Below are 16627 nucleotides of genomic sequence, written 5' to 3' on the forward strand. Positions count from 1 at the left end.
CGAAGAGTCGAAGATGGAGATGAGTCCTCGATGATCACCTACTTAATAAGAAGATTGAGAACATAATTGAAGCAATGTCGAAAATTAAAAAATGTTGCAATTTGGTGTGAACTTTTAAAAGAGTTATACTTTGCAACAAGAAAAGAATGGATGAAGTATGTTGACTGTTCTCTTTGTGATGTATATATGGCATTTTTTGTAAGGCGACTTACAATTCCACATGAGAATAAAAGAAGCTAAGTAAACTCGCTATATAATAGATAGATAGATAGTTTATTTAGAGCTACCAATTTGAATTGTTGGTAAATGATTTCCCTTTCGGAAAAAAACCATTAAAAAACGATGATGGTTCATGAAAGAATCCATAGAAAGACCCTTATGGGTTTCAACACTCCCCCTCACTTGTGAGTGTCCTTAGAACTTATAGTACACCAGAAGGTACAATATGAGGCCCTTTAACCTGGGCTCTGATACCATGATAAATTTCGAAATAATATGAAATGGGCCTGGGCAACCTGAACAAGGAAGAGGAGAGTTTAGTCCACAAACAAGGCTTTGGAGCTTCCATACTAAAACCAATTGGCAATAGTAAGAGTAACTCGTCTACCTTATAAAGTGGAACCACCTCACCTCTTTATCTAATGTGGGACACTCACAAGTAGGTTACAATGGGTTTCAACAGAGCAATTAGTACGAACTTCGTACTAATTACTTGAAACACAAGTAGTACGTACTACTTATCGTATAGTATAAACTATAAACAATGTATTTTCAAAGACTTGAGGAAACTGGAGTAGGTTACTCTTTCTTTGTACGTCAAAATGCATCATGCCAACTGCCAAGGTAAATTCCTCTTGAAATTCTTAATTTGTAACAGAAAATTAAGAGAAATTCAATGTTTATTTTAAAAAAAGGTGGCATATTTGTTGAATTCATTCATATGAAGGCTCTATTTCTTCACCTTAAATTATTATCTAGTAATATTTAATAAAAATAAATTAAGTTTAATAAAAATAAGTTAATTTTAGTGAAATAATTCAAATTAGTAAGAATAAATTTTAATCCGTAAAATTCAATAAATGACAAAAACAAAAACAATAGTGAATCAGTAAAAAAAAAATATAAGTTCAGCAAAAATAAATGGAAATAGAACGAGCCTAAGGACATGTTCCGATTTACCTAAAACAACTGAACTAAACTGAACTGATTGGGACTGAAGTGAACTTAACAGAGCTGAAATAAATTATTTACGAGATAAGAAAATTAGAAACTAAACTAAACTGATCAGAGCTAAAATAAACTAAAATTAAGCTGAACAAAACAGACCCTTATCTTTTACCTCTCCCTACATTATATAATCAATGAAATTATACTAGAAAATAGAAACACCTTATCTTCCTTCAAATTATTACTCCGTGGCAAATATGTAATGGATAAAAGCTTATATAATGATTATTATTGGAATTAGAATAATAATCTAACATACCTTGCATCAAACGGATATGCTGTCAGAAGCTTGATCATTTACGCATATTGATGACTTTTTTTTTTTTTTTTTTTTTTTTTTTGCGTAAAATAAATATGCCATTTTCTTGGGCGCACAAATAATAGTAGCCATTCAAAAAAAAAAAAAAAAATTAGGAACTTTTTCTATATAGTTAGTACTGTATATGCTATGCCATTTTACTTTTAAACAAACGCTTTAATAATCATTAGTCATAGGAAAATAGAGTTTGTTTTAAGGCAGTGATTATCCCCAACATTATACTATTGTTAAAATACAAACATATTTATGTACGGATTAAGAGTACTAAACCTTAGCTTTATATTGAATCAATCTTTGTTTATTAGCATCGAATTTCGTAGTAATTAAATTACAATCACTTAACCTAGTCTTTTTAGCAGAGAGCAAGAGTAGAGTAGCTAAATGTTCACTATTTTAATTGCAATAATAGATTAATTAAGAATTTAAGACACGTATAAATTAAACAAATCAAAGAAATGAAATTTTACAATTTTTTTATAATCTCCAAAATACAGTACATTATCATCTTCATAATCCCTTAATGTACAATTCCCCATATGTACATTCTTTTTCATACAGTTAAATTAAAATTATTTAGCAGAAACAAAATAAAAAGAAAAAAAAAAGAAAAGAAAAGAAAAAGAGAGGTCGACATACATACCAATATTTTTAATTAAGCTAACTATTATATTCAAGAAAATCACTTTCACAATCACCCACTCCCCAATCTTACTTGATTTTCTCCCCTACTTCTTTCCATAGCTAATAGCACAAAAAAAAAGTAAAAAATAATAAAAATAAAATAAGATATCTAACTAAGCTAATTAACTAACTAATTAAAATTTCTTAATAATTAATTAAGCTCTTAATTCACCACCTTTTTTTGTATCTTATTTTGCATTTTTTTTTTTGAGAGTTTTACAAAGTTCTAGCAATCAATTCTTGGTATCTTCTGTAAGATTCAATCTTCTCCAACCTGAATTTCTCATGACAATTTGCTATAAACAAATCAGCAAGTTTATCTATTTCATTCTCAACATTTTCTAATTGATCCCCTTCTTTTAACTTCTCATTTTTACCACCTTTTTCTTCTAACCATTGAAGATAACTTGAGAGCTGACCTTCCTCTTCATGTACCTTAATACCATTACTCTTACAAACTTGATCATCACCTTCCTTATGAAGATCACGAGTTTCGTTGTCGGTGGAGTAGACCGAGTTCCACGTAGAATCATAGTAGATATGGCTAGTAGGGGTGTTGACACCCTCTAGTATGGTGGGTGAAGGGATAGGCAATACGTGAGCCGAAGAAGAACACCAATTGTAATGAAGTCTAAATGAGCCAAATAGTATTTTCTTCCTATACTTGTTCTTCTTCTTGGTTTGTTTCAAGTACATGAGTTGATTCTCCCGGAAAATCTCTAGGAAGATGGATTTGGCCTTGGAGAGTGCTCGAATAACGCGACAAATGTGGGAGAAAATTAGGTTGTGGATTAGGGTTTTGACCTTCATAGTTGTAAGAGAAGATGAAGTGGTAGAATTTGAAGAAGATGAAGGTGATGATGATTTGTTCATGTTGTTAGAGAAAATGTGAATAGAAGAGAGAGGGCTTTTAGGGTGTGAGAGGCTAACCATATTATTAATTTTTTGGTGTTTATGAGAGAGGGGTGTTATTGAGTGTTGTTCAAGATGAGATTTATAAAGGGACTCGTTTACCAATATGCCAACAAAATGGTGGGGTAATTTGATTTTTAAAATAAATTTTTTTTTAAAAAAAACTAATTTGTTGTTAGCCACTTTTTTGCATGAGATGTTGTTCATATCTTCTTTTGCTTTCTTTTTCACTTTTTTCAAGTGTTTGATTTCCCTCCATGTTTGTTTTGATGTTGAGGGGTAATATGATTGTTTATTAAAATATTCGTTTTTGTTAGAATTTGAAACTATTTAGATGCTTTACTATAGATAGGTATATATACTTTCCTTTTTAATGATGAGATGAATTTTGATAAATCATTAGAATTGATATTAATTTGCTCCTTTTGTGTGGCGTGTTGCATTAATAATTACGTTGATAGTGTACTTTATTTAAACTAACTAGTAATATATACCATGACCAAAATTTGACACTAATGTATATCTTATTATCTTACAATCAACATTTAATGAAATATAAAAGGATTATTGACAATGACACAGTAATCTTAACAATGTTAATTATTATCAAATTATCAATACATTTTTCCCTTAAAATTAAATGACATACCGAATGACAACTTATAAACGTAAATTCAAAGAGAGAAATCATCTTATCGATTTGTGCCTATAGGAGTATTACAAATCATATCAATAACAAAATAAAGTATTTAAACATGAAAGGCCAACCATGTTCATTTGATGTGTTACTTTTACATGGAAAGAAGAGATGATTAACCGAAGTAACGGTGGTCCTAACTTTAGTTAATCTACTTGATATTACATTAATAATAGATTAATAACAGTAATTATAAAAATTCCCTTTGGTGTAACGTTGAAGTTTTATTAGGACTGTAATAAAAGCTAAACACATCCCAAGGGCAAAAAAAAGTAATCAAAATTACTAAAATGTGAATCTCTGACACTCGATTTAACCGCTTTAGTAGGAGTTAATTCTATAGTGAGGTTAAAATGGTAATTTTTATAGTTGCTGATGCACAGCCGTTTATGCATGTAATTCTTGCTTCATATGCATATAGACATTGACCGAGTCTCCCGCTTCATCAGTTTATCAGCTAGTATTTGGCCTTTGCTCACATTGGGATTAATACAAGTTAAGTAAGAACAAAATGAAGATATATTAAGTCAATTTTTTCCACCAATCTAGGGATTTTTTTTTAACCTTTTGAGATATATATATTCATGAAAGAATGCATTCACTCTCATGTCTCCATCTACAATTTTACCTTATCAATCAATCAAGAAGTCCGAGGTATAATCAGTTGTATCATGCACCATGTTACAATCAATGCTATTTCTCGACTTATTTATTCAATTATAGATCTCCCAAATAAGCAAAATTGGGTTAATAAGTAGCTTTGGACCTTTGGTTGTACCTTGCACATTGTTTAACCTGTTGTATAGATAGATTACCCAATTCATAGCTAGTTGATCGGAAACTTTGTCACATTTTCTTATAAATATAAATAACGAATGTATTTTCAAACATACTTCTATTTCAATGAAATTGATAAAAAAGATGGGGAAAAACATTTATAAAAATAGATATTTTGTAATCATCAAATTTTCATACAAGCATATGATATACAAACACATTGCCTCGCTTGGTAAATGTACGACTCTTCTTTAAATTATCGATCCAAACATATTGAACAAGGGTAACCCATATCAAAATTAAATCGAATAAATTGTACCTAATACAATCTTATGTATCTTACCATACATATTTGAACTACTTTTTGACTGTTTGTCTGAATTAATTATTTTTGGCGATTGCAAAACTTATTTTATATGAACCTAACAAACTTATTCTTATGGTTTAGCATAGTACTTTGATCTCTTCAGTTTAGAATATATGTACAGTTGAATGGTATATTTGTCACACCCTCTGATTATCAACAAAATACCCTAACTACAAACAATTTTTTTTTTTTTTTTAAAAAATGACATGAACTAATCAAAAGTACAAAAAACAATTAATGAATACTAAACTTTGATGATGTTACGGAAAATCATGAAGATATAATCAGATCCAAAAGAAATGGGTAAAGGTACGTGTTCCAACAACATAAAGAATCTTGGAGTGTCACATTTTGATATTCCCTCGATTAAAGGTGGAAATTATTTTTTATTTTACAAAAATGTAAGATAAAAAATAAATTATAAATAACAAAATATAAATTAAAAAATAAAAAGGTTTGTAAGTCAGGACAGTGGTATACGCAGTTGGATAGGAGAGGCAGCCGAGTCTGTCGCCTCTTAATCCGGCGAGCCAAAACTCGATGAGGCAAATAAGCCCGATTCTACGCCGGTCATTTTTTTTTAATTTTGGCTTTAATCTACAACATAATGACAAATTATCTATGTATTTCATTTTAATTAACTTTTTGTTAATTGTATTTGTTTCATCTTTTTGGTATGTTATAGTTTTGGCACTAGTCATATTCTTTTAATAAAAATGTTACTATGTATTATATATTCAAGTATATTGTAATCTAATCTAATCTAATGTTATTATTATTTGTTAGAAAAATGGAAGATGATGGATAGCGTAACATATTAACATGCATGTTGATCGATGATTGACCTATGTTTGCAAAATTAATTATACGTTTGGGTGTGCTTAAAGAAAGGTTAGTACATTTAGTGGAGCTTGTTGTTAGACACTTGCTTTAAATATCGCTATGGTAGGATAATCTATAGTCCTATTTATTTCAACGTTTGATGTCTAAGGGCTTGTTCTTTTCAGCTTAAATTCAGTTCAGCTCCAATCATTTTAGTTCAGGTCAGCTTCTAATTTCCTTCTCTCATAAACAATTCATTTCAGCTCAATTCAGTTCAATTCCAATTAGTTCAACTCAATTCAATTCAGTAAATCAGAACAGATCCTCAATTTCTAAAATACTATTGCTAAAAAGGATCAATGCCATTCACATGACAACAAGAACATGACATGCATGCATTAGACATGCATGCATTACTACAAGATGCATGCATATCGTTGAGTGCAAGTTGAGATGTACTATCGTTACTTGACCTGATTTGAAATCAATAAAATCTAGTACATGATACAATAATACTAATAGAATAGGGCTAGAGTTTATTTGAACTTGATCATTTATGTTGTAGCAAAGCTTCAATTATTTTGTCAGAATTTGAATTGGTCATGAATCTCACGATATATTATGACATTATGAAAGTGTGTCGAAGTAATATGTGAGTAATTGGTCATATATGACTGAAATTCTTTCAATGCTTACGAAATTATAATGTTTGGAAGAGTAAAGACTTGTAAATTTGTAATACTTCACACCTAAGCTAATTAAATTATTATTATATAGACTTTCTAAGTTGCTTCAGAAATGCAAATAGGACACGTAGACAAGGAGGAAAACAAGTAGGACGAAGTAAGTATAAGAATAGGCCAACTAGAAAAACGACACGTAACACATACACGCCCTAAATCTCTCCTAATTACGAAGTACGGAGTATTAAGTAGTGTGGTATTGTGCTTGACTGCTTGAAGCAAGAAGTCAAAAGATTTTCTACGTACCATAAATGGAGTTTGGAGTGCTTAATAAGTTGTTTCATCATAGTAATGACCAATTTAATGTTTGATTAGGTAATATGCGACTATTCCTTTAGGTGCTGCTACAATAAAGGGCTTGGTTTTCTATCAATATGCATCTCAAAATTAATTAAGACCTGGTCTAGACTTGTCTCACGGAAAATGGCGATATAGAGTGGCCTGGATCGGTGTATCTGGATGTATGCTTAATACTGAATTTCATATGTTATGCTTTAGGCCTTGTATATAATCTCACTCGAAGATAATACCAGAGAATATGCTAAAAATCTATATATATCACGATTCGAGTGTTTTGACATTGGATCTATGGGGTGCGCTTTTGTCTTTTGACGACGAGGGCATCGATCAGGTGCAAAGGACACTTGTGGGCACAAAGCAACACATGCAAGAGGGAAACAATTTTAAAGGATATTCTTGTCATTTTAGGATATCTTATAATTAAATTTATCTAATTTTGAAGTGCTTTAAAACATGTGGCGACATAATATCTATAAATTCTCACAACAGCACACAAAATTATCAAATTAATAAGAGCCAACTATGGGTACATAGGTTGGGTTTAATTAATCATTTTCCCTCTAAAAAGCATACTTTTGGTTTTACAATATTCTCCTAGTGAGCACTAAATTTAAAGTAACAATAATTTCTTCAAGGACCTATAAAACTAAGTAAAAGACCTAAAAAGCTTGAAATACATTCAGAGGGAGTTGAATTCTAACACTATGATATGACACAAAAACAAAGTTAATGACTCCATCAATCATGATTCATTAGATCATAAGGTTAATTAGGCATAAAAATCCAATCAACGTTCGTTAATTTGGAGGTTAGTAATATATACTTGGTACATAAGTTTATATATACTGAGTAGCTTGACAGCTTGAGGTCGAGTTCCAACATTTAATTTGGTACACAAAAAATAAAAGTAGCATAACAAATAATCTTATAATGTTTCCTAGTATACTCGTAACTAATAATTGCCATGATTATGTATTTGTTACTCAAAGCACATCTCATCTACTATACCTACTTTGCCGTGAGAACTACCAGTAGTGATTAATACCTAGAGATAAAGGAGTATGTTGTATTCATAAATCATAATGGTTAACTAACTTTTAGCTTTTACGCACTTCATGTAACTAGATGGCAAATGATTAATAAGAAATGAATTGCCAAATTAACTGTGGGAATTGAGCTGTAAGACACAATAATGATGGAAGTATTGGAAATATAGTAAATCAATCAATTTTCAAGTTATTGTTAAGTGTATCTTCTTAGACAATACATGTACGTACTTTACCCTACTGTTATAAAATAGGAGAGAGTAATATTTTTTATAAGTCTTGAAGGGATGTGACACTTATTGCCATATAGTTTTGGAATAAAACCTCCACACTAATATTGTGAAGTGAACTCGCACTTGATAATGGGTATGTCGCACATTCGTATGTAATACAAAGTATTGGGTGTGACAAGCCACACTCAATATTTCGTGTGGCAACAAACTGTACGTATTCTCTATCAATTAATAACACATATCCTCTAATAAGTTGTACAGTTCCTCTATCAAATAATACATATCCTCCACAAAATACTACATATCATATATACTTGCCGCAAAAATTCTTGGGTGCAGCTTACCTTACCCAATACCTTCTCTATTAGTATTTAATACGGTATCAGAGGCAGGCCATGATTGGAAATATCCGTTTTTTTCAGAGAGACACAAGGGCGAAGGTGAGAATCGATTCCAGAATCTCCTGAAATCGGGAGGAAAGCTCTAACCACTTGACCTATTTTTCACTCTCTCAGCTCTTATTAGAATTAGGGGCCGTTTGGTTGGAGGTATTCATCAAAGGGAAAGAAAACCAATCACCCTGGTTCCCTTTGTTGTTGCTTGTTAATCGTTTTTTCCCATTCCCTTTACCCCCTCCATTCCCCCAAATCCTTCTAAGTTCATTCCCCACCCCCTAGGTATTTCCATTCCCATTCCCTAGCCACCCCAACAACACCATACCACGCACCATCCTACTACCCACACAAACCATCGTAAAACCCAACCACTACAACGCCACTCGTCTCCCGCCCTTCGCCGTACCTCCACTACCCCTTGCCGCCGCTCCCCGCGCCTGCCCTGCTCTCCTCCCCCCAAAAAACCACCCCTAGCCCCACAAAACCCTAGAAACAATCTCTCTCTCCCCCGAAAACCGTTGCCTGGCCCTCCCACCACCCTTGAAACCCTAGCAGCTGGGCCAGGCGACGGTTTTGGGGGGATAAGGAGATCGTTTCTAGGGTTTTGTGGGGATAGGAGTAGTTTTTTCGGGGTGGGAGATCAGGGTAGGCGCAGGGAGCGACGACGAGGGGAGAGGAGGTGCGGTTGAGGACGACGAGTGGTGGAGGAGGTGTGGCGAGTGGTGGAGTGGCTGGAAATGGTGGGAAGTGAAGCAATGTGGTGGTGGTGTGGTGGTTGGATTGGTGGCAATGTTTCCCTTTCTTATTCAAAACAAACAACTCAACAAAATTGGGGGATTTTCATTCCATTCCTTGTCTTTCCCTTTGTTCATTCCATTTCGATCACCTCGTGTGAACCAAACGGCCCCTTACCATGTAATAGCTTAGGAGTCATCGTAACTTGCATGTGTTGTTTAAGAAGATTTGTTTAGGGTAATTTTACCCCACCACGTGGTCCAATCAAAGGACGACACGTGTCAGCTTCAGGGTGGTCCAAAGTGGACCAATGTCTGCCTGACACGTATCGCTCCAGAAATTAAAGGGAAAAAAGGCGGCCTTCAGGCCCAAACCCCGAGAAAGCCGCAAAGCGGCGCAGCCCACCAATGATTAGGGTTAGTGACCTAATCAGGGGCACAAATCCCAAAGACCCTATAAATAGGGAGATGTCCCTCCTTTTGAGAGCACGTTTTTTCATTTATTACAAAGTCCCTGTGATAGAGACATCTGAGCTTGGAATCCGAGCAGATACCCACCTAAATTTCCGCATCTTTTCCTTTCTCTACAAGTTACTAACTTGTGCGTCGGAGGCGGAGCACCACCCAACAGGTGTCTCCGTTTGTTTTGCAGGTACAGCTTACGCCGGATCAGTCTTCGTGTTGTAACTCTCCCGAGGGACAAAAATATCCAAAACATTTGGCGTCGTCTGTGGGGAGAGTACCTCGAAGATGGTTCAAGAGTCTGTACCACCCTCTAACCGTCTGGGTGATGACCCAGAAGTCTTTACAGACCAGGAGGATAAGGATCCTCAGGTCGAAACCTTTACAGCTGATGATGGCTCGCTCAGAATCAAGAGCATCCGGCCCAGAGATATTCTGGAGCGGGGTGCCTCCCAGGCGGGTACAAGTCGACCCCTTGGGCAGCCGGAGGGGGAAACCCATACGGCCGCTGGATCAGCACCTGTCACCCGAGACGAACTCATGAGGTTCATGACAAGTTTCAAGGGTGAGATTAAAGAGCTGATCACCTAGAGCCGGGATGGCCTAAGAAGAGGTCAGTCGGCCAAGAAGGCTCCTCTGGAAAAGGGGAAGTCAGTCAAAGATCGGCAGCCAACTCCCCATCCAAAGGAGAAGGCAGCCGGGACCATTGATTGGTCCAAGATTCTTCTTCCTAAGAGGAATAACAATAATACTCGTCGAACTCAACAGCCGGTGGGAAGTAAAAAGTCATCTCTTGATGCCTGGGAAATAATCAACCGGAAGAGAAATCAACAGCTGTCTGAGTCGGCTTCAACGTCGAACTTCCCTGACAGCTTCAACAATACTTCTTCAGGGAATGCTCTCTCCCTGCATGAGAGCCGGACGGGTGGTAATACCGTCCATTCTGGCCCTCAGATGATTGGAACTGTGTCGTATGTACCTACTCAGGTTTACGGTCAGTATCCCCCTCACTTCATGCAGCCGGCCCTCTTCGGGGGTCAGGCGGCATATCAAAATGTCCAGCCACTGGATTGGCAGCTCCGTCTGCTACGCCTGGGTGAACAACCTTCTGCGTTCACCCGGGAGATAACCGAGGCGGCACAGCCGGCCAAGGTTAAGAATGTATTGGTGGGGACCTATGATGGTACCACCAACCCGGAAGATCACCTTATGGCATACACCAACCTCATGTACCTACAGGGGTTGGACGACGCCACCTGGTGTCGATGCTTCCCGGCTACATTGAAGGGCATTGCCTAACAATGGTTTGGCAACTTGCCAGCCGGGTCCATTGACAATTTCAGGAAGCTCGCCTTCCTATTCGCTTCCAACTTCTCCATGAACATCCCTGCTAAGAAAACAAGCCTTGATTTGAGCACTGTTAAGCAGGGGGAGAGAGAAGGGATGCGCTCCTATGTCAGGCGGTTCAATCTGATCAGAATTCAGATTCAAGGGTTGTCTGACGAGGTAGCTTTTACAGACTTCTTCAAGGGTCTGAGAGACGGGTCGACCTTTAAGTTCGACCTAGTCAGAAAAGGGGCTTTCACCTTACAGGCGGCCCAGAGGGAGGCGGAAAGATACATTCAAGCTACCGACCTCTGCTCGCCTGGTAACCAGTCGGACTCCAAGAAGTCCGACAAGCAAAAAGACAGCCGGTCTGCTCAGCCGGCCAAAAATAAAGAAGAGAGCAAGAAAAGAAAAGAAATCTGGGCGGTTAATGACTCTGACCAGCCGTCCCAGAAGAAAAAGAAAGAGTTTAAACCGTACGTTCCTAGGTACGAGTTTAACAAGGGCTGCAACTCCATCCTCATGGAAATCAAGGACCGGTTGTCCCTAGAGAAGTCGAATCCAATGAAAATTTCCATTCAATCAAGGAACAAGAACAATTTCTGTCAATACCATGAGGAGGTTGGCCATGACACTAACGACAGCTTCAGCCTACAACGGGTGTTAGACTGTCTGGCTGACAAGGTGATGTTGAAGTCTTACATTTCCAAGTCCCCAGCCGGGGCAAAGAAGAAGAACAAGGGTCAGTCATCCAAGACTACCCCCCAGCCTGCTAGTAGCTCGGATACCGACAAGGATCCGGTCTACACAATAGCAAGCGGGTTCTCCTGTGGTGGCCCTACCATCCGGGGCACCAAGAGTCATCTTCGAAAGATGGACAAGGATGATGATGAGCAGGCGTCTGCAAGCACCTCCTTCCTAGACATCTTGATCACTGAGAAGGACAGGGGAAGCATCCGCCGTCCGCATGATGACCCAGTCGTCATTTAATGTAAGGTTGCCAACCAGCTGGTTGGAAGAATCCTTATTGACACTGGCAGCTCATCATACATCATCAGCCTCCGGTGCCTACAAAAGCTGAAATACAACGTCAGTAGCATGCATCCGGTCACCCACCCCTTGGTTGGTTTTGGGGGTGGGATGGTCTACCCAGCCGGAAGAATTGACTTACCCATCCGGCTGGGAGAGAAGGGCCAAAGACGACATATTGTTGTCAGATTCTTGGTCGTTGAGGAGTTGACCGCCTACAACATTATCCTTGGCCGGCCAACCCTCAACGTAGCCAAGGCAGTAATCATCCCGTCTCTCATGCTCATCAAGTATGAAAGGGATGACGGCACTGTTGGTTCCCTGAATGGGGATCAAAGACACTGTGGCCCCAGGAGGCCAGGAACCAATAGACCTTGACAATGTCAAGGATGCCGACCCAGCACCTCCCCCACCAGCAGCTGGGAATAAAATAAAGGCACCTCTGCTGGTGGAGGTGAAGAAAGAGAAAAAATAGCAATCACTGACCGGTGAACGGTCAGACGAGCTTCGTCCCCAACCGGCTGGTGAAAACATTGATCTCGTTCTAGATGACAGCCGTCCAGAACATACTGTAAAGGTTGGGACGGTTGCTCATGCTACCTTGGGTGCAAGCTTGCACCTTCTGCTGAAGGAATTCAAAGATATTTTTGCCTTTGAAGTGGAAGAGATGTCAGGCGTCAGGCCGGATCTCGCTGTCCACAAACTCGCCGTGGACCCCAAAAAGAAGCCCATCCGGCAAAAGAAAAGAAACCACGGCGAGGAAAGAAGTCAGGCGGCAGCTGCCGAAGTCAAAAAGCTGCTAAACGCCAGGTTCATTCGGCCCTGTAACTTTCCCGACTGGGTGGCCAATGTGGTCCTTGTTAAGAAACCGAATGGGACCTGGCGCATGTGTGTTGACTACACAGACCTCAATAAGGCGTGTCCAAAGGACAGTTACCCGCTTCCAAAGATCGACAGTCTGGTCGATTCTTCAGCCGATCACGCCTTGATGAGTTTTATGGATGCCTACTCTGGCTTCCATCAGATACCCCTGTGGAAAAAGGATCAAGAGAAGACGGCCTTCGTCACTGATCAGGGGTTATTCTGTTATACTGTGATGCCGTTTAGCTTGAAAAATGTGCCTGCCACTTTCCAACGAATGATTAATACGGTCTTCATTAATCAAATTGGGAGGAATGTGGAGGCGTACATTGATGACATGATAGTCAAATCCAAGCTACAGGCGGATCACCTTGCTGATCTCTGAGAAACATTCACCACCCTCAGACGGCATAAGGTCATGTTAAATCCAAAGAAATGTGTCTTTGGTGTAGAGTCTGGAAAGTTTCTCGGATTCCTGATTGATCAAAGGGGGATAGAGGCTAACCCCGAAAAGATACAGGCGGTGATAGACATGAAGTCACCCCGTTCTGTCAAGGAAGTTCAGAGACTCACCGGTTGTCTGGCGATCAGGAAGAAGACCAGATTTGAATGGGGGGATGATGCTGAGGCGGCATTATAGAGGTTGAAAGAACATTTACATTCTCTACGTAGGTTGGTCAGTCCTTTGCCTAGGGAGACGTTGTACATGTATTTAGCCGTCTCAGATCATGCCCTCAGTGTCATTCTCTTTGCTGAACGAGACGGCGTGCAGCTCCCGGTTTACTTCATTAGCCATGTTCTCAAAAATGCTGAACTCCGGTACCCCGTGGTTGAAAAATTTGGCCTTGCTTTGTATATGGCATTCAAAAAGCTGAAGCCCTACTTTTTGGCACATCCGGTGGTGATTTACACCGACCAGCCACTCAAGCGGCCAATGTCTACCTTGGAGTCATCCGGGAGAATGTTAAAATGGGCTATTGAAATGCAAAGTCTTGAAATAACTTACGAACCAAGAAAGGCAGTGAAAGGTCAGGCGTTTGCTGACTTCATTGTTGAAATGACTCGTCCGGTGGCTCCGGATAATCTTGACCAGGTTTGGAAAGTGTACGTAGACGGGAGCTCTACAAAGAACGGCTGTGGTGCTGGCGTAATCTACGAGTCTCCTGAAGGGGACAGATTTGAGTATGCACTACGCTTCAAGTTTCAGGCCTCTAACAATGAGGCGGAATACGAAGCCCTGCTAGCCGACATCCGTATGTGTAAGGCGGCAGGGGCCATGAAAATTGACGCCTACTCTGATTCCCAATTGGTCGTTAGCCAGTATGAGGGAAGCTATGAGGCAACTCATCCGGCTACGATCAAATATCTTCAGGTAGTCAAAGAAGAGGCCGGGGCACTTAAGGAATTCCGGCTGAATCAAGTGCCTAGGTCGGAAAACAACCAGGCGGATGCTTTGTCAAAACTGGCGTCTTCCGCCTGCCATGATACGCCTCGGTCAGTCTTTTGGGAAGTTCTTGTAAAGAGAAGCATCTATGAAGATCCCATTGGAATTCTGGACCGAAGCTCTACCTGGATGGATGGCATCTGGGCCTATCTTTCAGACGGTACACTTCCTGATTCGTCATAGGAGGCAACCGTCCTGAAGAAGCGAGCTGCAAGCTTCGAGTTGAAAAATGGAGAACTCTTCAAGGCGGGGTTTCTTAAGCCCCTTTTGAAGTGTATCACCCCAGAAAAGGGGAAGGAAGTTCTTGAAGACCTGCACTCGGGATTCTGCGCCTCCCACATAGGCGGCAGGTCCCTAGCCGTCAGATCCAGACGACATTATTTTTGGCCTACTCTTGAGGCAGCCGCCAAGGAGTTGGTGAATAAATGTGACAAGTGCCAAAAATTTGGCAGACTTATTCACCGTCCGGCTACTGATCTGACAGCCATCCACATCCCTATCCTGTTTGCGAAATGGGGCATGGACATTCTAGGTCCTTACACGCCTACTCCAGGCGGAAAGCGCTACATCTTGGTGGCTGTGGATTATTTCACGAAGTGGTTGGAGGCTGAGGCGGTTAAAAACATCAAGACCTCAGACGTAATTTCCTTCATCTGGAAAAACATTATCACCCGGTATGGGGTACCTATGTCTATGGTGTTTGATAATGGTCCTCAGTTTGAGACGCCTCAGCTAAAAACTTGGTTGGGAGATCAGGGGATCTCAAGCTGTTTTGCATCTGTCGGCCGGCCTCAAGCAAACGACCAGGTTGAAGCCTTCAACAAACTCATCTCAGACGGCATTAAGAAGAAAACTGAAAGAGCCGGTGGTTTATGGGTAGAAGAGTTAATCCATGTCCTATGGGCCATCCGGAAAACAGCAAAGGGGGCAACCGGTGAAACCCCATTTCTCATGATTTACGGTGCTGAAGCCGTCTTGCCCATTGAACATTACGAGCCGACTCTCAGAGTCATGCTATATGATGAAGAGGCAAACTGGGAAGCAATGCGCCTGGCATTGGATTTACTCCCAGAACGCAGGGGCAATGCCGCCTTGCGTCATGAGATTTACCATCTGAGGATGACTAGAGCCTACAACAAGAAAGTACACAAGCGTCCCTTGAAAGTTGACGACTTAGTGTTACGAAAAATGGAGGCAACCGGTAGGGCCAATGAGCTGGGGAAGCTAACTCCAAATTGGGAGGGCCCCTACCGGATCTATGAAGAAGTAAGGGACGACACCTATCGCCTGGAAACCCCAGACGGCAGGCGCCTGCCTAGAACATGAAATGTAGACAATTTGAAAAAGTACTACTTCTGAGAATACGAACTTTTTGTTTAATTAACTAGGTTCGATACTTAGTTTAATTTAATAACGATCGACCAATGCGCCGATTAAAAACTAAGCACAAAAACTCTTAGTGGCTATACAACTGGTCTCAAACAAGACCAAAGGCTAAAATGGCCAGATAGTTGCTCATTTTATAAAATCGCCTGTCCCAACATGGACAAAGGCGTCCGGCAAAACCCCTCCGGGTACAATCGTCGCAGAGAGCAGACTATGTGACGGCTCTACGTACCTATGCAGAATGATCTGACCAGAATGATCTGAGAAGAGCGATAAGTTACCGCATACCGGATGCCCTAGGGCATCAGTCGGTCACCGGCTGAAGTTCTCACTTAGGTTATTTATTCCAAGTTGCACTTTCTAACCCCTTTGGGACAAAAGAATTATGCAATGGCTACGAAAACCTCTACCAAGACGGACAAACTCCATCTAGTTAGTGATTGGAACGTCTGTTGGTGTACGACTGTGCACTTGGTTTGGGGCAATCACTACTGTGATTGTTGACTTACAAATGTATCATGCTCTTTGCAGCATCAGACGTTCCCAAGTCAATCAACCAACTCCATTTAAAACCAACCACACAGCCGTCCAGGGGCAAGGACAGCCGGCTTTTGATAAGTTAGGCAAAAAATCGCCGCTTGCTTTTGATAAGTTAGGTAAAAATGCAAAAATTGAAATTCAAACGCAAACGCAAAATGATCAAAACCGACTCAGTCGGCGCATTCATTAAAATTCTACCCAACCAAATGGTGGTAGTGGATCAAATGTTAACCGGACCCCGTCCGGGAGAAAAGAGAAATTGTTAATTAACCCGGCTCCACAGCCGGTAAATACAAAGATACTCGGCACGCAGGCCGGAAAAGTAA

General features: G+C 39.7%; 1 protein-coding gene across 1 annotated transcript; it reads right to left on the minus strand.

The window, feature by feature from the left end:
* Positions 1 to 2002: 2002 nt before the first annotated feature.
* LOC110691378 lies at positions 2003 to 3350 on the minus strand. Its single transcript, XM_021868303.1, has one exon. It carries the CDS (start codon positions 3344 to 3346, stop codon positions 2444 to 2446), a length of 903 nt encoding a protein of 300 aa, XP_021723995.1. The 5' UTR covers positions 3347 to 3350; the 3' UTR covers positions 2003 to 2443.
* Positions 3351 to 16627: the final 13277 nt, after the last annotated feature.

This window comes from Chenopodium quinoa, unplaced genomic scaffold, assembly GCF_001683475.1.
Source record: "Chenopodium quinoa cultivar QQ74 unplaced genomic scaffold, ASM168347v1, whole genome shotgun sequence".
In the NCBI taxonomy this organism is placed as follows: Eukaryota; Viridiplantae; Streptophyta; class Magnoliopsida; order Caryophyllales; family Amaranthaceae; genus Chenopodium; species Chenopodium quinoa.